Below are 24,741 nucleotides of genomic sequence, written 5' to 3' on the forward strand. Positions count from 1 at the left end.
ATGCTTCTCTTTTCCATTGTTTTGAGCCTCTTCTTGCTCTCGAATCATTTCCTCCCTATCTCTTGTGTCCGTTGTCTCGCTGTCTGAATCAGTTTCTTCAATATCCTTAGTACCTTCATCTTGCTCATGCGCATCTTGTTGAGGAGAGCCCTATTCAGCTATAATTTAGAAGATCTTCTTCATCTTGACTTTGCTTTTGACTTTCTCTCCTCCTCTGAGTTTGTTCTTCTTCATACCAAGCTGGTCCCTTCGTATCCTACGTGCTTTTACCACTTCTGGTAGTAATGATATTAGAAGAAACAAAGTTATATTTATCATATTGACCTAGAATTAAAGATGAGTTTCAATAATTTGTTCACATTGAGCTTCAATCATGCGAGAATGTTTGTCAAGATTTTTCACGACATGACTTAATCCGTCACCCTTCAGTAAGGTGAGATATAATTTTCTCATTCTGATAGATACATCTATTTAGGTCTTGATTAAAGTCTTCTTGATACTGTCTAAATTTATTAAACGACTCATAAAGTTCATCTTTCTATTGGTAGAGACTAAATGGATTTATACTTTTATTCCGAAGTAATCATGTAGGCTCACCTTTTTCTATTATCACCTCTCTGAATTCTTCCATATCTTTGACATGATAGACTTTCCTTGGATTAAATTCAGTAAGCTCTTCATCGTACGATTGTACTCTCGTAGTCACTATTGTTTGAGTGAGGTTTCTCCTTCCTTCATTGTCAAGTACATGAACACTCCACCTACACTAATGTCAAGAACAAGTTTAGATTCACCACTCAATCCATCATAAAACATTTGAAGTATAATGTGTTCGGCAAAGCCATGATTTGGTAAAGAATTATGAGTTTAGAAAATCTCCCCTAAACTTCAGATATGCACTCTCCAATATTTTGAGTGAGAGCTACTACATCCTCTCAGACTGGCCATCTTGGAGTAAGGGAGAAACTTCTACATAGATCTACCAATGCAACCCTTCCAACTGGTTATGCAATTATGTGGAAGCCTGTCAAACCATATCCCTTAAAGTTTTTCCACCTTCGAGCTTATAGTCATGTCTGAATACAAAGATTTAATGTCGATAATACTAGACCTTTTAAGTTTTTCTAGTAGTTTTGGACTCTCTCATGTCAGGAATCTATCAATATAGTCTCGCAGATATTGTTTCCTTGAACGTATATAACTCCTGTGTTAAACAGTAAACATCTATAGTAATAATAATATCTACAATTAGTTAAGAAACCAACACTCGATGCTTAGCTCCCCGGCAACGGCGCCAGAAAATACTTGATGTCCTGCAAGACACACATGGCTAGTTACCCAACTCTCTCGTGTAAGTGTCCCAATATAGCATCGTTCCCACAACGAGCAGGATGCAAGTGTTAATGTGAATGTTTCTATCACACACGGGTTGTCACAAGTCTCGCTTGAATTGACTATTTTGTTATCTGCAAGGATTACAATGGTGACGGGAGACAAATGATTACAATGTAAAATAAATAGGCTAAAACTAAGACTGCAAGCACAGGACAGAAAAGTAAAGAACGGGAAATAAACTGCAATTTTCCTGCAATACAGAAGTTAGGCACAGAGAAATTTAGGTCATGGTGAGTATAGAACCCTTGAATAGCCAAACTCCTCTTGTCAGGATTGTTTGATTCTATTGTCCTTCCTTCCGTTACCATTTGCAATGGTCAACTCGGTAATTAAGGCCATTAGACCGGACCAATGCTTTAAATATCGTGGCTTCCTGTTATTCCCATATTATCTTGGCTCCTCATTGATACCAACACACGCCACCTGAAGGTCACAATTCACTAAATACTTGTGTAGGTCTTGGGATCATGTTGTTTGGCAAAGGGTGGGCCTCTCTACTCCAACATCAATCGATTACCTTTGGGACGACTACACCGCTAGCCTCCAATCCTGACATATGGAGCCTCATTGTCATATGAATGCTATGGAAGATATGGGAGGCAAGAAACACCGAGGCTTTTCATGGGAAAGACATTAATTCGGTCATCTCCATACGATGTACGATGTACTGATGATCTAGACCTCTGGACACATAGACTTAAAAAAGATTCTCATAAGGAGTCCACTTCCTTGTGTTGGCATTCCTCTCTATGTAATTCTGGTGAACTTGGGTAATTGCTCTTGAACCGACTACCCCTTTTGAGCAATATATTTAGGTGGGGGACTCCACCCGGTGATTCCTCAATTTTTTTACTTATACAGTCACTAATGCTCTAACCATTACAAGGTTCATGCACACGCTAACGGATGCCAGACATACACACGAGCATGATCCTAATCCCATGCTAGAATTACGAAGACCGAAGATAAATCAGCTTTCAGTGAGAAAATAACAACATTTCATGGTTTTGAGACTTGAGGGTCAGGGATAACTAACATAGAGTTGATGACCAGACATAGACTTTGACAACGCTGAGGGACAAAAGGAACTTTTCTATATTTATTTAATTTACTTAATATTATAATAGTAGAATCAGGTATATCACTACCAACTCTCGATTACATAACAATAGAGCTTATGTAGAGTCTCTGAATCCTACTGCTTGTACTATATATACATACACATTACTTTATTGCGGCAAGACAGATTGCACACTGCCTAACGTTTTTGGAAGTTTAAGAACTTGATGGAATAGCCGAAGACGAAGAAGATGACAATGATATAGGCAAAGTGGGCTAGGACAACATAGCCAAGGAAATCATGCCGCACGCCCAAATTATCCTCCAAGAATTGCTTCACCACCACAGGGCTCCCACCGGGGACTAGCAGAGAACCGCCATGGTCACCAAACTGCGATGCAACAACACCATAGATGGTCCAAGACACTGGGTTGGCCCAGTAGTACCACCTCCACCAAATCGGTATCGCCTGCAACAATAAAAACAACAACCATCCATACATCCATCACAACAATCCTTAATCAACGAATTTGGTTAATTGGCACGTAACACGGTTAATCTTAGCTAGCTTACCGTTCTGACAACGAGGAACCCAGCAAACAGGTTCCAGAGAGGGAGTACAAAGGATACGAGTATGCTTGCAAGCATCGCAGACGGAGTCAATGACACCAACATCATGCCAAACAATGTGAAGTAGTTGAAGCTTGCAATAATGAAGAACATGAAATAGAAGAACTTGTCAACTTTCCAGTCATATCCAATCATCACATAGATGAGGATTGTGTATAAAATCCCTTGGAGGATGTTGTAGATGACCTCCATGCATGCCTGCACAAATAAAAAATGAACAATTTTAAGAATGGATGGATCTAAAACTTGTTTATATCTCAAATTTTCAGCAGACCACTTCAAAGAGGAGCTATATAAGGTTAAAATGGTTCACAAACAAAATCAAACCTTTCATCGCCTTTACTTTCTTAAAATCATCAATTTATTAATGTTATAAGTAGGCCGCTGTTAATTCCTTAAAAAAAAATCTAATTTTCCATCCTCCCTGATTTGGGGTTTCTAATTGTTCCTTAAGTTTTAGCTAAGTGACAATCATAGCAACTTTGGAACTTGCAATCCTTATATTTGGAATAGAATGTGCTCATACCTTCAGCTGAAACAAGCTCAGTGCATCCAAACTATTAAATTTCAATAAAAATGAGTATCAAATTGATAAAGAAATTACCTGAGCTAATGCATAGGATAATGGAGAGTACATCCCTGCCGCCTTTTCACGATAGAAAACTGTTCTCTCAATTGACACAACAGGCTGAACGGTGAAGCAATTGGTAGCCCCAAGGAAGAAGACAGCAGCATAAGTGGCCCCAAGTAGATTGTACAAGTCTTGTTGCGATTCTCTAGCCAAAAATTAACCAGATGAGAAAATATTAGTGCCTCCATAGAGTTAAATTAATGTATCATCTTCTCAAGCCTCGACTATAGCAAGAAAATAGGATCATACATTTTTGTTCCTTTTTGCCAAAACACAGTGCCAAATACAAGACCATCGAGCAACGTCATAAGATAGCGCATGGCATTGTAGGGTGGATTCTTCCAATAAGATTTGTATTGCTTCCAGAAGTTTGCAACACATTGATTGTAGAAATTTTGAGAATACTTTGTAGGAAATGAGAGATCCTGATAGCCTGGAGGGGGAACGCTCAATTCCTTAATAAGGTCTTGGTTTTTCCTGGCCATATTTAACAAATGTGAACTCGTGTGGATAGTATAAATGAAAACAACTGGCTTTTGGCGCTTTATTTCAAGAGCATATGTATTTGTTTTAGTGGAAATAACAATAACTAGTTAATAATGGTCAAAGGTTATGTTCAACGACTGGGGCTATTTACCTATGAAGAACGGAATTAGCATAAATTTCCGCAAAATCTATGTTCAAGTGAGCCTCAGCTAAAGTGGAGCTAACTTCCAGCATCCATGTTGCAGGATTATATCCTTTTGTGATCTTAGCCACACCTGGAATTTCCTGCAATGCAATGACAGCCTCATGGGTTAGTCGTACTTTTGCATATATGTTTGGTCTTTAATGACTTTTCTAAGCCCATTGATCGTATTTGTCAGTAGGCTATCTGTCCAACTGAAAACTAGTAAAATACTGGCTACCTCCAAACTCGATTGAATCAGTAAAATCTTGGCTGCCCTGAACTAAAACATGTAAGCAAAGAAAACTCACCTCGAAATATTCAACTAGTTTATCACAGTGACGACCAAGTTCACCAGCATAAATAACCCGCCCTCCTCTTTTCAAAAGCAGAAGCTAGAAAAGGAACCAGCTGTGAGTTATTTGCATTTCAAGAACTAACATAGTTATAAAAAAATTATATACAATATATACATAAATATCGCTAACCAACAGTCAGGTTGAAGAATATTTATTCTACACCCTCTGATTTTTACATCACCTAAATTGTACCTTATGTCAAAAGTCATGAAGAAGAAAGTGTATACCAGACACTAAAGTGGAAAAAATGTAATTCTACACCGATTAATTTCTGTGATTTTACATTGTTATCTTGCATTTCTTGCTCCAATTTTTGTGTTGTAAATCAACATGAATGTAAATATTTGTATATCAAACGTCAATTCTGAAAATAATGACATCAATAAAACTCTGGGGGATGCAAGTATATATAATTATATATGTATTCTATTCTACCACAGGAAGTTATTACCATTTATTTTGGAGATGTACTGGAGGCACGGGAGGTTTCATGGCAGGAGGTTGGGGGATGGTAGCATGGGAGGATGACGGTCCATTCGTCGACATTTTGTGGCGAGGGAGGCTGGCGCCCGGCTCGACTGTATCTGGCGGTGCAAGAGGCAAGAATACGGGTGCCACGAGGTGGCCCGCTTCCGATGGACGGTGGTGCAGAAGTCTACATTGGAGGAGCAGGGGAAGTGCAAATACACTTTCATGATGGGTTCTCGAGGTTCTAGGTCCAGTGATTAGGCGGCCGGACTTGCAGCGACGAGTTACTCTGCTGGATTTCCTGGAGTACATGACTGAATTACCAATGGTAATGAGAAGTGCACTTCTCATAATGAATTATTTTGATGTACTTGTAGAGTGAACTTTATGTTTTTCAATACAGTGAATTGTGAGTAGTGAAGCTCTATATTCTTAATATAGTCAACAGACGCATTTTACGAAGAGTGAACTTCTGTTTTTATCATTTTTATATACTGAACTGCCTCTTTTATATGGTTTTGCAGAATCAACTTTTGCCTTTTTTGTAGTGAACTGATATTTAGTAGTTTACAGGGCTAATTCTTCCTCTTTTTTAGTATATAGTGATTTTGAAAGTTGATGTGATTTTCATAGTGAACTTCTGCATTTTATTTTGATTGTATAGTGATCTGCATTTTAGTTGCCAGAGTAAGCTCCTCTCTTCAGTTGTTTTACCTAGTGTACTTCCATAGTTGACAGGGTGAACTTCTATTTAATTTTACCTTTTTGGAGAGTGAACTTCCTTTTTGTAGCATGAACTTGCGTCGTGCATATAGCGAACTTTTGGTTTTCCAAAGTATACTTAAAAGTTTATGATTTGTTTATCACTGAACTTTTTCTTTTTGTAGTAATTATGGAAAGTGGACTTCTACCATTTGGTATAGAACAAAGCTTTTAAGTTCGAACCTTTTTTTTTTGAAATGTTGCAATTTAGTCAAGCTGACTTCTATGTTATATAGCACGAGTTTGCCAGCTTTAATGGTGCAACTAATTTTCATATATACTAAATTGTGGACATTCTAAGGGTGTACCTCTAATATGTGCAAATTCCAAGAAAGAGATAGGGAGGGGGGGGGGGGGGGGAGCACGGGCGGCAGCCTCTTGACGACGTCGTGCCAGAGGACGAGAATCAGGGTGTTTAGAGGGCGGCACGTGATGGCTGAGGGGAGTTGGGTAGCCCGTGATGGTGGAAAGGGAGCTACTCCCTCCGTTCCTAAATATAAGTCTTTTTAGATATTTCAATATGGACTACATACAGATGTATATAGACATAGTTTAGAGTGTAGATTCACTCATTTTGCTCCATATGTAGTCCATATTGGAATCTCTAAAAATACTTATATTTAGGAACGGAGGGAGTACTATTTTAGAGGAGTGGCGAGTTAGCAGTAGGAAAGTGAGATGGTGGGGAGGTGGCAAACAGCAGATGGTGGTGGGAGGCAGCAAGGTGCATTGATGGGAAGTGAGCGATGGCGAGGCAGCGACAATGATGATTTCGATGGGTGGGTGGGCGGGGGGGGGGGGGGGGGGGGGGGGGGGGCTGACGAGGGGAGGCAAAAGCAGAGAAGCGTTGGGTTTGCGTGGGAAGGCAGAGGACATTTTGCAATGGGTGTGCCCTTTTAGAGGATGGTGTTGTAGAATAGCTTATTCTATAATCATTTTCCTATACATGACTCATTTTCTGTACTCCTGGGGGTATGTACTCTCATATTTAATACACCTCTTACATGTATCTATTATACTTCTTAATATACCTCATTAACTTTTCTAAGATAACTTTCTAATATGCCTATCATCAGAGACCTTAGTTTTTACGATATACCCTTTTTACCTAAATATAATAAAATATATGCAGATAATATGAAGTATATGAACTCACATGATTCATCTATATGGTGTACAGGGAGAGGGAGTACCAGAGTACATACTCCCATGTGTATGATGGTTTTCCGTATATATGCGTGCACGCACCCACACACATATATACATGAGAGAGGTGGGGGGAGGGAGGGAGGAGCGAACCTCATCAAAAGACTCAAATATATCGATGCTCGGTTGATGGATTGTGCAAACCACGGTACGCCCGGTGTTGACTGTATTTCTCACTGTCCGCATGACAATTGCTGCGGCTCTAGCATCAAGACCAGAAGTTGGTTCATCCATAAATATAATTGAAGGATTTGCTACCAGCTCCACGGCAATTGTCAGTCTCTTTCTTTGTTCAGTCGATAACCCGTCAACTCCAGGGAGACCAACCATAGCATTGCGCAGCACATCAAGTTCTACAAGGGTCATGACTTCCTCCACAAACATCTATGTGGGTGAAGATTAATTTCTTCAGTCACCAAAAATATATAATTTGAAGTTCCAAATATATAGAACATCACATGTTTACTTGAGTATGAAGTGGCTTGAAATATATACCTTTCTCGTAGCATCATCAACATCTGAGGAAAGACGCAGCCAGGCAGAGTAGAGAATGGATTCATATACTGTAACATTTGGTGAATGGATATCAATCTGTTCACAATAGCCACTAACGCGGGCAAAAGTTTCTTGTTTTTTAGGGTAACCAGAAAGGGTGATACTTCCTTCAATAGCTCCACTGGTTTTCCTTCCTGCCAGGACATCCATTAGAGTGGTCTTCCCAGCTCCACTCACACCAACTAGTGCAGTCAGAACTCCTGGCCTAAATGCACCACTGATATCAGAGAGCAACTGGAGACGACTTTCTGTGAATCCTTGTTCCTTCATTTCCTGAAACACAAGGTGACACATTTTAATGTTAGAACTAAGTTTTTTTTGTCCATATCAACAGATAAGTTTACCATACAAGTAATGAACTTATGTCATAATAAGATATGTGTGAGGAGGACGATAGGTAGGCTTACTGCAGGCATGTCGACCCAATAGTTTATATGGTTGAAGGAAAGTGAAAGAGGCTGGAAGGGCAAGGTAGTTCGTGACTGAGCTGGCCTATTTGTGGCTTCCTTAGCACCTGTAGAAACTGCAAGTGCAGATAGTGACTAATTAGTATTGTTATTAAGGCGTCAATCGACTTTATAAATACTTCATAAACTTGAGAATATTGTAGAGGCTGCAATAGTCTAAGATGGATACTTAAAGAAGACCTCACCCATAGGTATTGAAGATGGCATAGTAGATGACACACTGGCTTCCGCCGTTTGCTCTTTGTTTGTGTCATTCTCATTCTCCACATCTGAAACTAGTGTGTTTGATCTACTACTAGCTGGAAGAAAACAGAGCATATGTAGTCTGTAAGTACCTTGCTCACTAAGGCATCAAACAATAATCTGAGCCAACAGAAAATAATGATACTCACGGTTCAAGTATGTTAGGGACAGAAGGTATAAGATGTTGAACAAAATAGTGAATCCTATAACGGCTCCTATGGAAAGCCAAAAGCCCCAGTCTCCAGTAAACAATCCTCTGGATTTAAGAATAGCCTTTCCTACCGTTGGTGCATCAATAGTAGGATCATTGTTTGGCTGTAGTAAAAATGAAAGGCCTCGCATTAGTTGAGATGTTGCCGCCTTTACATCACACTAATATATAATGATATCCTCACTATCCGAGTTTAAAGAAATCAAAGGAAAAATAATACAGTGTTCTGAGAAAAACTTACAGTGGCCCACCTACTGGCAAGGAATTCATTGACCGATATTGCATTCTGACTATACATCATAGGAGATGCCCAGTAAGCCCAGATCCACCATGGTCTGATGTCACCTGTCCACATCAAAATCAGGGATGGAGAAGGTCACTTTGATCCATGCAAATGCGACACAGGTAGCTGATTTATCATGCCTAGATAGCGAAATATGAATGATTTTATCATGACAGTATGCTTACCTCTAGGGATGATAAATCCTCCAAATATGAAAATAATAAGTTGAACAAACATCCCAAAAGTGTTGGCAACAACCATTGATTTCAAAATAGCACCAAGAAATCGGAACAAAGCCATTGCCATTTGGTGAGTAACGAAGAAAGCTAAAAGCTGGCGAAAGAACCTATAGCGAGTAGATAGATGAATAATGGAGTTATCAATTAAAAACTTTAAAATGCAGAGAATAGAATGAGCACAAGTATTATTTATATACAGATGGATACCTTCCTGCAGAAGGTGCAAAGCCCATCACATAGTACGTGAGGACAACCCATACCCCAGCCTCCACAAATGAAACAGGAACTTTTAAGATGATGTTTGCCAGTCCAAAGGTCCATGGGGGGAAGAACAAGAAATCCCTTTGTTTGTAGAACGTAGGAAGGATTTTAATGGTTAGTTGTAGCTCAGCAAACCCATTAAACAAAATGGTGATTAAACTGAATGTCAGAGCTCCAAAGAATTTAGCACCGTCGGAAATCTGTCCATGGGGCATCTCTGTTCTGAGGAATACAGTCATGGCCATGAGCCCAAGGATGATCAACTGGCTGACCTTGAAGATGTAGATGAAGGAGTTGCGCTTCATCAATAGTTGTTCTCTCGACATCACTGCCTTGAATGACTCCCAGCTGGATTGCCCATACTTCGACGTGGTCAATGCGGCAGGATGGGTTTTGGATTTTTCAAAAGGAATCTTCAGTTCCTCCAGCATCTGTTGACCCACATGGAATGACTTGTAATGTTCAGCAAACTCTAGGACTGGCACGTAACGATACTGCTCCTGGTCAAGATACCAGTATTGTTGCTGGTCTTTCTTGGAAGTGACCTCTTGAAGGAAGTCAGCAACTCCTTTCCTCTCCGGGCACCGGAAACCAGCGGATTCAAAAAATTCCAAGATGTTCTCACCTGGCCCATGGTACACTATGTATCCTTCTGATAGCAGAATTATGTCATCAAACAAGTTGTAGGTCTCTGGCGGTGGTTGTAGAAGGGAGATCATCACAGTGTCATTCATCACATGGACCAAGTGCCTTACATATTTTACAATCTGAAACGTGCTAGAGCTATCCAAACCAGTGGAAATTTCATCCATGAACAAAGCCCTTGCAGGTCCTGTTAACATCTCCCCTGCCATCAACAGAAGTGAATATTAGCATAACATTAATTAAGTGAGATTTTCGTTTCCACGATGAGTTGGGCTGTGGAGGTTTTTTTTTTTTTGAGAATCACCGCGGGGGGGGGGGGGGGGGGGGGGGGGGCTCCCCCACCTGAATATATTACTCAAAGGACTGCCGTGGCAGTGAGTACAGAATTACATAGGCACGGTGCAACGTGCAGAGAGGTTATTCTATGTAGGTGTGTGTACATACCAGTTGTGACACGCTTCTTTTGCCCTCCAGAAATTCCTCTGGTCATCTCATCACCGACGATGTTATCGGCGCAAATGTCAAGCCCAAGCACCTAATGGGAGGTTTTTTTTAGACTCAGCGTGCAATATTTTGCTAGAGACCTCCATATAGTTCATAGAATAGTCAAAGCTCACCTTGAGAGTAAGATCGGTTATAATATTAGTCTCATGTCCTTGCACTGCAGTAGCTTTCATGTAAGCGTCGATCTCGGGATCTGGATTTATGCCTGCCTCGCGCTCCCTTGCAGTGAGCTCCGCAAGCATGTCATATCTGGCACCGATACCCAAGCATCGCCTGGAGAAATCTAATGTCTCTCTTACAGTCATCTCCGCATTGTGGAGATCATACTGACTGACATACGCACTGGTCCTCTCAGGGTAGAACTCGGAAAAAGTATGACCACAATATGTGATGCTGCCAGATACCTGGGTGTGTTGAAGTATCCAAAGGATGGTGATTATTTTTATCTTATGGATGTGATCATAATGCATAAGCAAAAAATTGACAAGATGAGTTAAAACCTTGAGGCTTTTTTCAAGCTTCCCTGTAAGGGCTCGCATAAGCGTGCTCTTCCCTGAAGAAGGAGGTCCAAGAAGAAGAGTCATCCTGAAAACAATATGCATGTCGAATACTTACTTTGCTTCAAAAGGTACAGTTGACCAGCCTGTGCATTTCCCTTTTTCTTTTTGAGTTTATATTTGAGGAAAGCCACATCTCAAAAATAAAATAAAATTGAGGGAAGCCACTGTGTATTTTTTTTTTCCTTTTGAGATTACATTTAGTGGAAAGCAACAAAACGAACGAGTTGCTTTTCTTGCAGGAAGGATGATTGCTACACACTGAAAACCGATCTTGGGGACTATCTGCAGAATAAAAATACCTAGCTAGATGTAACGTAATAAATTGATATTGGCTCAGGATGTGCATGAGAGAGATAATGAGCCTGCTATGGTTATTGTTCTTGCTGGTATAATGAAAGAAACAACTGCAGGAAGAAGAATGTGATGATTTGCTTGCTACCTGGATGGTTTGAGGATGCCATAGGCGTGTTTGAGTACGGTAGTGGTCCTCTTGTTTGAGGAGCCAAATCGTCCAATAAGACCCTGTCGTCGTCATCGTGTAAACAAAACATCAAATTCAATTCATCCATGACGATGCATATACGCCTAATTGTACGGTAATGGATAATTATGGGTAGATCATACAACATGTGAATAAGCAATCAATATTAGAAACGAGCAATGAATTAGTTCATGATAGGGCAAGAAGCGCCTAATTGGCCTCTGTTTCCTTCGTGGTAAGGGTGACTTCACCACCTCCAGGATCACGTAGTCACGACTCCAGCGTAGCACACGCCTTGGCCTCTTAAAGACATTTCGTCGAACACCTCCATGACGCTCGCCATTGGAGCCAGTGCGCGTGTCCCATCTCCGCCGCCCAATCAAGGGCCGGCGGCGCAGGTCGAGGTCTCTGCTGCCCCTCTCCCCTGTCTCTTTCTCATGGTGTCCTCTCTCTTCCCGGTGCGTCGGCGGGTAGGCAAGGGCGGGTGTGGAGCGCAACTGCGGTGGTGGTTCGTCTGAATTACTTCTCCGAGCTGTGGCTCTACCTCTCTGTCCCTTATATGTTTTTTAGTTCTCTGAACCGCAGCTCTCGAGCACACTATGTTAGTTCTGTTTGTTTGGGCTTTTGCTTTTGCAGCTTTTCTACTTTGACTAAAAAATTATAAAAAATAAATAAAATACATACGCGGTCCTAATTTTTTTGCAGAAATGTCAAGTGGGTCCTAAATCTATGAAAATGCACATCGCAGTCTCAAATCTTTCATAAGTGGTTCATTGGAGGTCCTATTGACCTCTGACCCTCTTGACCGGCTGACGTGGCCCTTTGACCACCGCCATGTAGGCAGTATATTTTGCACAAAACCCCCTGCGAAGATGTATCCTCTAATGTCATGGACCTCCGGTCTCCTCCGTGCTGCTAGGCTGCCACCGCCATCTCTCCTGCCCGCTCCTCTTCCCCCCGTGTTCAACGACCACCTTCTCCAGCAGCTCAACCCACCTCCTCGTGCCGCCCGCTGGACAGCATTACGTCCGCCCACACCAGGGCCAGGAAGTAGTCCCCGACGCCCTCTTCCTCTCTCGACGGCCTCTTAGATCAGACCATCCGGTAAATCACGTCTTTCACTAAACCGGTAAAACGCCCTGCTCATGTCCACCGCGGCGGCGATAGATGCTCCCCTCGTTGCAAGCACCTGCAGTAGCCGGCACTGCGGTGCATACCAAATTCTAGGGCATGCCCCGACGTTCCCAGGTGTCGTGCCGCCGGCCAGGTGTGTGTGCCGAGGACCCATGCCACGCCACGTTTGTCATCCCGCCAGCCATGGGCGCATGTGCGAGACCCCGAAGCCGACGCAGATCGATCAAGCTAGAAGGCGTGTAAGCTGCGACGTACGTATGTGAGCTAGCTCCCTGAAAATCCATCCACCTGTCTGCCTGCTTAAAGCCAGCTTGGTGACCTTGGTCACCAGGTTCATGTCGCGCCGCACCACGTAGCTAGCTAGCGATGTTATTGGCCGAGGGAACTTGAGCACGCATCACGCAGTCAAGCTGCAGGCGGGCTCGTCTGTCCGGTCTCGGGTGTACACCAGTACACGCACACAGCCTCGTGCACCTCCTGCCGGCCATCGTTGTGACTGAACTCACCGGCACGCGAGTCCTCAATTTGGCTGTCGCTCGCCGTGGTGGCTTACCTAGCCGGAGACGATGAATGAGGAGGCCGCGGTGGGAGGATCCTGAAGAAGGGGCAGAGCTTGAATAGGGAGGAACAGGTCTCGAGAATGGTCGGCGTGACCCAGTCCCAGTGACGGAGCTGTTGTGTGCTCGGCCACCGTGCACGCAGCGGCCATGGCACGGCGGGAGCGGTGCTAGCAGCTGGGCGCTCGAGCAGTGGCCCCCAAGGACGACGGGCCCACTACCTCGCGGCGGCCGACACTAATTGCGCCTGCGTAAACTGGGCGAGTGCACCATGCACGCACATCAACTTGGTAGAGCGCGGGGATCCGGCCAAGGAGCCGGAGGGAGAGGCGCCGTGCCAAGTCCCTGTCGTCTTCGCCGTTCTTTTTTCAGAGCCCGAGGTAGAGAAGGCCGGCGAAGGGAACAAGCGGGAGCAGCCAGCAGCGCTGCGAGCTCCATGCATTGATTGGTTTACTGCAGTGCCGAGTTGCATGAAGAGGGCCATGAACTTAGAAGATATGACTTCGCGGGGGGTTCTGTGCAAAATAGTGCTTACATGGCAGTGGTCAAAGCGCCACACCAGTCGGTCAATAGGGTCAGAGGTCAATAGGACCTCCCATTAACCACTTATAAAAGATTTAGGACTGCGATGTGCATTTTTATAGATTTGGGACTTAAATGACATTTCTGCAAAAGAATTAAGACTGTGCATGTATTTTACTCTCATAAAAACTCCTAAATAGATACTTTTAAAGCTTTTAGGCATTTTGAGGAATCAATATAACAATATTTAGCTACAAAAACCATAAAAACTCAAAAAAGCATCTATTTAGAAGCTTTTATGGTTTCTTGGCCAAAGTGGAAAAGCTGCAAAAACAGAACCTGCAAAAGCAAATGATAGAGCAATGCATCATTTGTGACTGCAATGTCTATACAGTTTTTTCTTTTTTGAAACGGTCACGGGAAAGACTCCTCACCTAAATATATTTAAAAAATGATAGATAGCCTTCACTAATGGTAGTACTACTATAGAGTAATTCATACTTATACTACGATAATTCAATCTGGAACCCAAGCTCAGATGCACCTGGTGAGTAGTAACAAAATATATGTTTTTTAAAAAAAAATCCATTTTTTTGGCACAAGATGCTCCTGTACGTGAACTCCGCGCAAAATTTTATGAAGTTTGGACATTCGAGGAGTTTGTGGCAAAAAAGATAAAATATACGCGAACAATGCGATTTTCAAAAGTTTCTTAGACACCTAAAATTTGTCCTTTTTGCCACGAGCTCCTCAAATGCCAAATTTCATCAATTTTTGCACAGAGATCATGCATTTGAGCATCTAGCTTGCCATTTTTATTTCTCAGATTTTTCTTAATTTTTTAAACCATTTTTAGTGATTTTATGGTTCATGTCCGGGCTCATATGAGCCTAGGAGCCAAATCGCCACCTGCACATCTATTATGGTGTCTACAGAGTATTCCTTCTTGCAGTTGTTTTCCTGATTCACATGGTCACGTGCTTGAATGATGTTGTTAAATCTCGACCCTAAGAAAGATGCATTGTCGTATACTTTCCTCTGGACCGAGGGAGATGAGCAAGGAGCATATGTGTATTTCTTGAAATATGTTAGTCTCTGTTTGACATTAGGGATATTTTGGCACTTTGGTTATCACTAGTGGTATTTGAAAGGATTTACCTAGTGGTATTCTGGCTATCCTTTATTGAAAATATCTTTTTGTATATATGCTGTTATTTATGATTTTAATTTCATTTTCCTTCTTTTCTAGTGCGTATCATATATTAGAGAATAAGGAGTGAGACCACTCAGCTAAAATGACATGTTCGTACATCCCGACAAGATGCACAAATCACATCATCCATCTACCTAAAACACCAATGGCACTATCTAGAATCTCTCAGCCTAGCTAACGATGAGCAAAAGGCTTCCCCATCTGATCGCAGAAGCCTAGCCACAATCCACACTCTCCCTTCCCAATCATCGGCAGAGAGGACCACATCCACGGCGGATACCACATGATGAAACATCACCGTATTCCTATGCTTCCAGACTTCCAAGAGCGTGATAGTGAGGATCGTTCAGAAGTCCTTCGAGGCAACCTCGGAACACGAGGAACCCTAGCCGACGAGTCTGTCATTGGCTCAAGGCACCCACTCGGCTCTAGCACAAGCATAGAGTACCCCAAGCCACACTAAGTGCCAGTTCTTTTCCTGGCTTTTTTGGGCTTCCGGAATAAGCTTCCCCCTACCCAGTTTATTCTAGAAGCGCAACCAAATATTTCATTTTAGAAGCATACTAATCAAGTCTCAACCACTAGGCTTCTAAAAAAATTGGTTGGGCTTCTAGAATAGGCTAGGTACGGGACAGCTTATTTCAGCTTATTCTAGAAGCCACCAAAAGAACTGGCCTTAAAGGCAAGGACGCAACCGACTAGGAGATGATCAATTATCTCATGCATTAGTCGCATAACGAACATGCCGCCTGGTGTGGTAGTCCACAATGTGCTAGGCGATCAGAGGTCCAACAAAGATTCTTCGTAGCAAGCCAGACAAATAACCTGTAGTTTAGAAGGGCTCTCAAATTCCACACAAGCCTTGCCACAGGGATCACCTCCCGGCCTGCCAAACGTGCTGCATAAGATGGTCTCACAGGATAGACGTCGCTTGTTTCTGAAGGCCACCAAAGATAGAGTTAGTTGGATATAGGGTGGTTTCTTCACCGCTCCTTCGGCGTGGTGGATTTAGGGTTCCCTAGGGTTTCTAGAGTGTTAGTGATAACAATGCCTCCCTTGGAATTTTTGTTCATTTGGCTTCGTCTGCATATCTACAGTGTCTCCTCTAGCGACATTGGAAGGCGGGGTCAATTTTTTCAGGAGTTATTGGGACAATAATTGTACACTCCTCTAGGTGCGACACTAGAGTCATTCTTAAAAGGATGAGTGCTTTGGTGAACGACTGGTGAATAGAGGCAGACGAATTTGCTCCTCTCCTCCAACCTCGTTGAGTGGAGGCAACGGATCAGTGTTTCAACCATCATTATCAAGGTCTCGACCGACACGCCACGAGACCTTGGCTTGTAGTGAGCTACATATTCAGCTCACAACACAATTTGTTACATTCTGGTGCTTCCATAGATAAGGCCGTAATGGACATACTCTTCTTTTTGTTGTGGCTTCGATGATTACGACCTACAGCGATGAGCAAGGACGGTGTTGTGTGTAGTGACCCCCAAAGGTCTCTTTGTAATTTTATTTTTGCTAGGGTTTTATGTTTTCTAAAGTCTTCCCTTCGTGCCACATGTGTTGTGTTGTGCCGTGGACTGACTAATGAATGACACATGCTCACTCCAAAGAGATCCAAACGCAGTTTCCATGAGTTTTTTTTTGGCTAATTTGGTTTCTACATGCACTAATTTTTCAAAGTGAAGTATATTGGTAGTCCCATCGCAAAAAGAGAGTATATAGTTACTCTATTAGATTAAGACATCTGCTAAGATACTAAGCTCTCTAGATTTGAAGCCACCTAGCGCATTGGGGATTGTGGGATATGTTATGGGCCCATCTGTTAGGGTCTCTCTCGCCGGGCCAGCCGGTTTTCCCGATTTTGAGAGGGCAGTGTATGATGTTTTCTTCTTCTTTCTTTTCGGTATTTTACACCGGTTATAATAGTTTTTCTTTTGTTTGTTTCCTGCTTTTCTATTTTCTTTATTATTTTTTCTTTTTTTAGATTTTATTTCCCCCTTTTTCCCTTTTATTTCTTTTCACATGCTAATTCATGAATATTTATTAAAAGTCATGAAAATTTAAAAACAATACGAATATGTTTTTGAATTCAGGAATATTTTCAAAGTTCAACAAGAATTTTAAATTCCATTACATTTTTAATTTTTTGAACCTTTTAGAAATTCACGAACATTGTTTGAAATCCACAAATATTTTTGTAACTCGCAAAACATTTCTTTAAATTCCTCTTTTTAAATGTGCAACTTTTTTTAAACTTCAAGATTTTTTAAAAATACTTGAATTCTTTTGATTTAATGAACTTCTTTAAATTAAAAAAATACGATAGGCGGTTTTTTCTAAGCTAGCAGTGGAGTGAGTAGAAAAATTGCTAAGCGGGGTAGGGAGCCGAGCGAGCAAGAGCCTCATGGATTGGCCCATGTGAGCATTATAACAATAATTTACAGTTTCAACGTAGAATAAGAGCTGAGACCGAGGCTGAAATGTGTTAATATCTCCACAATCACGCACCTAACAACTTTACTCTTCTCTCAAACAAATATCGTCTCCAATATCAGCCCAACACCATATACAAATGAAAAAAACCAAGACCAGAACACAATTAAAATCCAAGCCAGCATAGATAAAGCGAAAATGAAACAACCGACTGCAATAACATAGTAATAGAAAAAAAAAAGGTAAGTAATCCCATAAGTGAAGAACGGCGAACAAAGCGTGCGTTAGCCGTTGAAACCTACATGGTTTGCTACAAAATTAGCCTTGCAGTATGTTGAAACCCAAACGGGCAGCCCTTGGATTGGATGGATCAGACGAAAAATGACGAGTCTTGTGTTGAAAGTTGAAACGAGACAGAATTAAAAACGATGATGCAGGCCATGAAACAAGCAAGCCACGCATGCAAGTGTGCGTAGGGTCCATGCGTACGTATGTATGGAAGGTACATACCTGTAGTAAGTTAGTGGCTTCGTTCCAGAGCGTGGGGAGCGCCCGGCTGCCGACGAAGGCGTCGACCTCAACGGAGAGGTCCTGGTACCGCACCTCGATGGCCGGGAGGTCGATGCCCACCCTGTCGGCGCGGTCCCTGAGTCGCCGGAGGAAGCGCTCGCTGTCGTCCTGGAAGACGCGCTCCAGGAGCGCGCGGCCGGCCTCGCCGCGGGCAAGCTGCTCGATGTGCACCAGGCCTGCGCCGTCCTGGTTGAGGACGATGGCGTGCCGCATGCGGTCGTAGGTGGGCAGCTTCTCGAGCGCCGCCCACCGGAGGTTCTCCTCGTCGTTGTCGCTGCGCGACTGTGCCCGCCTGAACGGGTCGTCCGTGTCCGGCTGCCGGAACGAGTGGGAGATGGAGGAGCCCCAGCTCATGCTCCGCCGGTTGCTTGACTGGGCCGACGCCCCTGATGCTGCTGCTGCCATCGTCGGTTCCATTGCCTAGCTGCCTAGCTAGCTAGCTAGGTTCACGAGTCACGACTGCCGTGCTGATAGATAGGGCAGGCTGCTGCGAAAACTAGCTTGCTCGCCGCTGGATCTTATATATACACAGCGTGCCCGTTAGCGACTGCAACGTAACAGTACTTTCTTTTTTGCCAGAGAAACTTCCTACCTATTCATAATTAATAATTAATCATGACACTACAAAAGGACAATAAAGGTAACAAAAATTACAACCAGATCTACGAACAACCTAGCAACAACTACAAGCACTGGAGCGAGCCGAAGGCACACAACCATCATCGTCACTCCCTCACCGAAGCCGGGCAAACCTTTTTGCAATAGACAGTGGAGAAGACATCATACTAATATTCCATGGGACCAGGCCCCAGAGCAGCAATCACCGCCGATGAAGAGTCGTAAATTGGAAGGATCAAACATGTAACACACGAACGAAGAAACAAATTCACGAAAAACCACCACCGACTAAATCTCACAAGATCCGATGAAACATACCTCCACACGCCCTCCGGCGAATCTAGACACAACATCACCGATTGCAACTTAATATTAACCGCATGTGTGTAGGTGTCATCGTGAAATAAAGTTGGTATACGTCGATACTTTCTTCCGTGACAACGAGTTGACACGCCAATAATCTATATGAATCTTAATCTGCACCCGCATATCATTTATTTTTCTTTCTCTTCAAGCCTTAATCACTTAACCACACAAGCGCTCAATATTTTCATGTGAGAGAAGTGATACATTATTTTTTTACTCATGGCTTGGTCCTAGCACTATGATACTGTCTTTAATAATTTCATTGTAAGAACCTTCTGCAATGCTTGAGGCGGTTTTTAGGATTATATCTTTGCTTAAGACCCATGTTTTTCTGCAAATAACGGAGATGTACTAGTCTTACGAGGTCTCTTGCTGACCCAAAACTCCAAGCCGTGCTGGTTTTATGGGATTCCTCTCCCTTTAGGTTATGTTCTTAGTGGCAGGGAGTTAGAGTACATGTCCATGTAGATAGGGTCATATAGGCTAAAAGTTGTTGACAAATGACCAAGTACTATTGTGATGGTAGTAGGAGGGTAAGAGAGGTTAAATAAAGGTCCATGCACTAGCCAGTGGCCGACTAGAGAGGAGGGGTTGGTTCATAGTTCATGTTGGACTAGCACAATCATCCCTAGAGTATGGTGGCTTCTTTTTATGGGCCTTCTATGTTGATTTTTTTTCTTTTATTCCCCCTCTTCCTTTTGTCTTCATTTAGACTTCTGAAAATTATGTCACATCAATTCCATATATAACTAGGTGGGATCCTAAGTAAAATTAGGTATTCCCTAAAAAACATACATATTCTAGTTCCATTTAGGTAGTGGAGTAGCAGCTGAGATCTTCGATCCGCATGAGTGATGAGTGAATCTTATCAATTTTTTAGTTAATATTTCTGCCTAACTGAGGGCTGCCTACATGCATGCTTTGATATCTATCTATGTTTATTTATTTAGTTTTTGGAACATGTATTTGTCTTTTTCGTTGATGCTAGAGTGTTTACCACTCGCTAAGTAATTAATTTATTAATAGCATGAAGGCATGCATGCTTTCATGCACTTTCAACAAATAACTGCTACTCTGCTCAAGTGTCCTATTACATCAACGACCCGGAGTAACTAGCTGCAGACGCGAGACAAAACTTACAGAAAGAGAGGCTATGTCGCCACAACGTGGATTTCGCATGTGGACATTCAAGGACAATCTAAAGTTCCTTGGCACTTTGAGATGTGTGCAAACATTTATCATTTATCTTTTGCAGAACTTTGTACGTAATTTGCATAACTCAACCCGCGTTCAACATCCCTCCCTCCTATCCATTAACCAATGGATTTAAATTTATGTTCATACTTAGGCATGGCCATAAATTTGAGCCGAATGACCAATTTGGAGTCCATTTTCACTATGATCTTTATGTTGACGAGATCTTAAAAAAAATAACAGTGTTAAATATGTTTTGAAAATATAGTTTTTCATGTTTCGAAATTGGAATGACATTGATCAAACTTTCTGAAACCATTTTTTTATCGATGCAAGTTTCATATGCCTTACATCGACTTCCCTTGTGGTTTCATGGTTTCACATACTTTTGGTACGTATTTCAGTGGATTTTCAAAAAAACATGTTTTGAAACTTTAATAAAAAAAACAAATTTGTCATTGTTGCAAGTTTCATATGGCTTTTAGCGACTCTAGTTCTGGCTTCTTGTGTCCATATAGTTTCGATACGTAATTCAGTGGATTTTCATAGTGGTTTCAGAATAATGTATGTTTCATATGGCTTCCGGTGAATTCGCCATGATTTCATTATTTTCATACAGATTATGTCGATAGTTCTACACTAGTTCTGGATCTACTTGAGTTTATGTCAAACCTCTTCTTGAACTTTTTGAAGACTGATCAAAACCTCGATAAAAACCTTAGTGAGACATTAGCAAAATGGAGAACTGTGTATACAAAACAAAAATAATTTAATAACAATAAAAATAGACCAAAATGAAGGGAATTCTTGGAAGAAGAAAATATGCAGGAAGCTAGGTAAACCGTGGACATCAACATATCGGGGTTGTATTTTCTTATACCAACAGCGTGTTGTATATTGTAGTCACCTGTGATTTTCTTTGTTTCGTACCATGTCAGGGTGATCATTAACTAATTGACAGTGACCACGGCAAGGTTCACCTGCTCTCTGTTTGTATGTACGTAGGCGTGGAGGCAAGCAACTGATGCATGGAAATCAATGCATTACTATTAGCGTTGCTTAGCAGCCGGCATGCATGTGTGCCATATGATGTCTAGTAGCTGCCTGTCTGTTCCTCGTAGCTACTTACACGAAAGTTCATCTCTTCAATTGAAATCGAAAGGGTGCTTATTTTACCTGCGGCGGCTACGGCCAGAGCAGCCGCCTAGTGGAGCAGGAGTATTTAGGTCTTTTTCCCGGTGCTTCACTTTCTGTTGTCTCATAGTCTTGTACATCAGATTTTTTTTGTCCATGTGACACACAACTTATTAGTGAAGAGGAAATGAGTTGTCTCTTATCTCGTACTCATGTATATTAAACCTCGTACTCGTCATCCAATTAGACTCAAATAATCTTAATAGACATCAAGTTTACTACGAAAAATACTTACTTAACCTAAAAATGTAAGATACAATGCATCGAGTTGGTTGTATATATATAAGCATCTATCATACTAGTACAAACTTTCTTGCAAAATAAAAAATATATACTAGTACAAACTAGCGACACAAAAAAAGCATACTAATACACATTAAGAGATGCTAGTACATCAGATTTTTTGTTCATGTGACACATAACTAATGAAGAGGATACCCCCTAAAACAAAGTAATGAATAGGATAGGATGAAGTTTTCTCTTATCTCGTACTCATGGATACCGTCCCTACACACATCAATACATAGATCATCAAACCTTGTGCTCATCATTCAATTAGACTAAGATAATCTTATAGACATGGAGTCTCGTATATGACAAATAGTACTTGACCTACGAATGAAATTTACAATGCATCGAGTTAGTTGTATATACACATCTAACATACTAGTACACACTAACGTTAAGAGACGACGCATTGGAAGTGGTCTTAGCTAGAGTATTTTTTTAAAAACAGAGCTAGAGTATTAATTAGCTAGCTAGGTAAGCTGTTGATTAGTCCAACAAATTGATCTGGGTTTCAGACTAGTAAACACTCAATTGATTGATGAGTGTGGAGATTATACCACCATTCGTCCACCATATAAACTAAATAAATGAAGAAACAAATTAATCAATTTGTCTGGTTATGCACTACTAACTGGCAAGTTAAGGTCGTGTGATATTAAGGTGGATCGATTTATGGGTGTAAAGTTTTACCACCGAAATTGCTGGACGTCACTTGCACAATTCAGTTATCATTATTAACATCTCATATGAAAACACAAGTTCAAACGTTTTCAAAACTGTAAACAAATGAGTTCAGGATAGATATTGAGCAATTAGGAACTTGGACAAAGGTATAAATGTGACTCTCCCTTCATTTCAAATTATACCATGTTTCTTGATTGATTAAGACAAAGTTTTGGCCAATAATTAGTTGTTAATGTGCCAGGTTGGCATATCTATAACTTGTTATTGGCCGCTCTGGCATTCTAGAGAAGAAGAAGCAGAAAGGCGGTAGGCAAAACCGAAAAATGGACTTGCGGAGGAAAATGAGAGACAAGCATGAGGAGAAAAGGGGAAAGTGGAACGGAAAGGGATGCAAATATATCATGGACAAGATGCGGATGAATGCCAGGACCAATAGCTTGGAGAACTACCGGTTAGCCAGGAGAGTTCAGTTTGTGCTCTGTCTTTTGGTTCCTCTTTTGGAATGGGAAGTTTGTGTGCATGTAGCTGAGCGAATGAAAGCAACTAAAGAATACGAAAGTCTCCCAACACCCAAGTCAGTGGCTAAATCCAAAGACAAACATGGATGCCACATATGTTGATTGAAAAATTCACGTCCAGTTAGAACCAGGATGATGTGCCCTTGATGCGGGGTGGCTTGGTATTTAATTATTTAAACAAGGGTAGAATTTTTTGGTTATTTTTGCAATGTAGTTAGCATTTATATGTTGTTCCATGCATTAAGCTTAATGTTCACCTGATGACTAGTGAAGATTTTGTAAAGCTACTAAATAGTGGCTTAAAGAGACAACAAAAGAAGAAGAAACCTATTTAGTTTACATGTCTCCATCCCTAATCCTAGGCGGCTACGGAAAACTTTCCTCTCTAGACTTCACCGCGAGCCAATGGATTGGCCTCCCATCTGCCTGTCGCTCCGAAAGCCGGTGGCAGGGAGGGGAATCCCAATTCCTCCGCTCCAGTTAGTAGTCTACATTAGTTTTTTTTAGTCCTCGCAGGTGCAGCGCTTGGGTGGATGGCAGCATTTCTTCTTCGAGTTTGTCTTCCGGGGTTCGACCCTCCCTCAAGTTTGTTCGTTTGGACATAAACAATGGAGGTCCGGCGTAGATTTCTGCCATCTCCTTTGGTTGGTGAGGTTTAGGTTTCTTGTTATGTGGCGAGATTTGATGTCAAGTGCTCCAGATCTATGCAAGAGTTCAACAGCGACGACTACTGCTCCAGAACGTTGGTTCTTAGGGCCACCTGCATAAAGAGTTCCCGACTGTCATCGACAAGGTCAAGCCGGCTCCGATAGAGGAGTGGCGACATCGGCGCGGTGGCTCGTTCTGGCAGACGTATTGATCGTTCGGTGGTCTCAAAATCTCAATATAATTTTTTTTATGTTTAAGATGCTTTGTACTTTCGGTGAACTTTTACAATTGATCTTCTCTCTCTCTCTCTCTTTGTGTGTGTGTGTGTACAAGATCTTATCGGTTCATGCAGGTAAACTGTCAAGTACATGTGCAAGTCACTACTTAAGACAAGTACTACTAAACTAAATGCTAACATACATAAACATTAAACTTCACGTTAACATGAAAATCATAACGCGGCAACATGTATAAACTACATGCTAGGAAGCATCCTTATGAAAAAGTGGGATTGAACAGTTACATTTGTCAAAAAATAGAGGTTAAAGAAGAAATACATATAAATCCTTTATATGCTTCAGGAAGAGACAAAAGTAAAGTTAATAGAGAAGTTGAAAGATAATAACTGCATCCTTCGTCCATGCTCAGTTTGTTGCACCTTTAAAATGGGACTTGTTTTTAATGTGGACAACCTGCTTTCCACATCGTCGGAAGGATGCAAGCATCGCCCGCTCGCCACCTGCACGTGTGAGAAGCACCTTCATCCTCTCTGTCTCCGGTCGCCTGCGATCGATCTCTCCCTATGTATCCGTCTCAAGAAATGGTGGCATTCTAGCAGTGACACATAAAAATCGGTGACAAATCAATGCTTGGAGGAGAAGGGAAAAAACGAGGTCGCGGAGAGGAGGATTCTTGCCGGCCGCCCGGCGAGAGGTGGAGTTGTGTGCGGAGGACGAGCATTGAAGATGAACATGTCCAGCAGTGGCCGCTAAGGCACAACAATATACCGGAGTAGTAAACATTTAGGCCCATTTTACTTCTGGCCATATTTCATGGAATCAGACGGGTCCTTTAATATGTACCAGGCTTGTTTCCCTCTTGTCTGCAAATAACTAACCAACGGTTACCCCTTGCGGGCGACCTCCTGGGGTCATTTTTGGTGGTCTG

General features: G+C 41.9%; 1 protein-coding gene across 3 annotated transcripts; it reads right to left on the reverse strand.

The window, feature by feature from the left end:
- Positions 1 to 2,475: 2,475 nt before the first annotated feature.
- On the reverse strand, positions 2,476 to 11,735 carry LOC125525764 (ABC transporter G family member 48). Of its 3 annotated transcripts, XM_087536832.1 has the most exons (18): positions 11,585 to 11,735; positions 11,086 to 11,170; positions 10,699 to 10,989; positions 10,526 to 10,616; positions 9,383 to 10,283; positions 9,122 to 9,282; positions 8,895 to 8,998; positions 8,592 to 8,757; positions 8,385 to 8,498; positions 8,140 to 8,255; positions 7,673 to 8,005; positions 7,271 to 7,561; positions 4,694 to 4,777; positions 4,353 to 4,486; positions 3,965 to 4,192; positions 3,689 to 3,860; positions 3,028 to 3,282; positions 2,476 to 2,923 (listed from the first exon to the last, which is right to left on the reverse strand). In XM_087536832.1, exons 2-18 carry the CDS (start codon positions 11,167 to 11,169, stop codon positions 2,654 to 2,656), a joined length of 3,795 nt encoding a protein of 1,264 aa, XP_087392958.1. In that variant the 5' UTR covers position 11,170; positions 11,585 to 11,735; the 3' UTR covers positions 2,476 to 2,653. The 3 variants fall into 3 exon arrangements, with proteins under 3 accessions (XP_087392958.1, XP_087392959.1, XP_087392960.1); XM_087536833.1 differs by lacking the exon at positions 3,965 to 4,192; XM_087536834.1 differs by having other exon boundaries at positions 10,699 to 11,170; positions 11,585 to 11,668.
- Between the last annotated feature and the right edge of the window lie 13,006 nt (positions 11,736 to 24,741).

This window comes from Triticum urartu, chromosome 7A (assembly GCF_056163025.1).
Source record: "Triticum urartu cultivar PI428250 chromosome 7A, HENAU_Tu73, whole genome shotgun sequence".
NCBI classification, from domain to species: domain Eukaryota; kingdom Viridiplantae; phylum Streptophyta; class Magnoliopsida; order Poales; family Poaceae; genus Triticum; species Triticum urartu.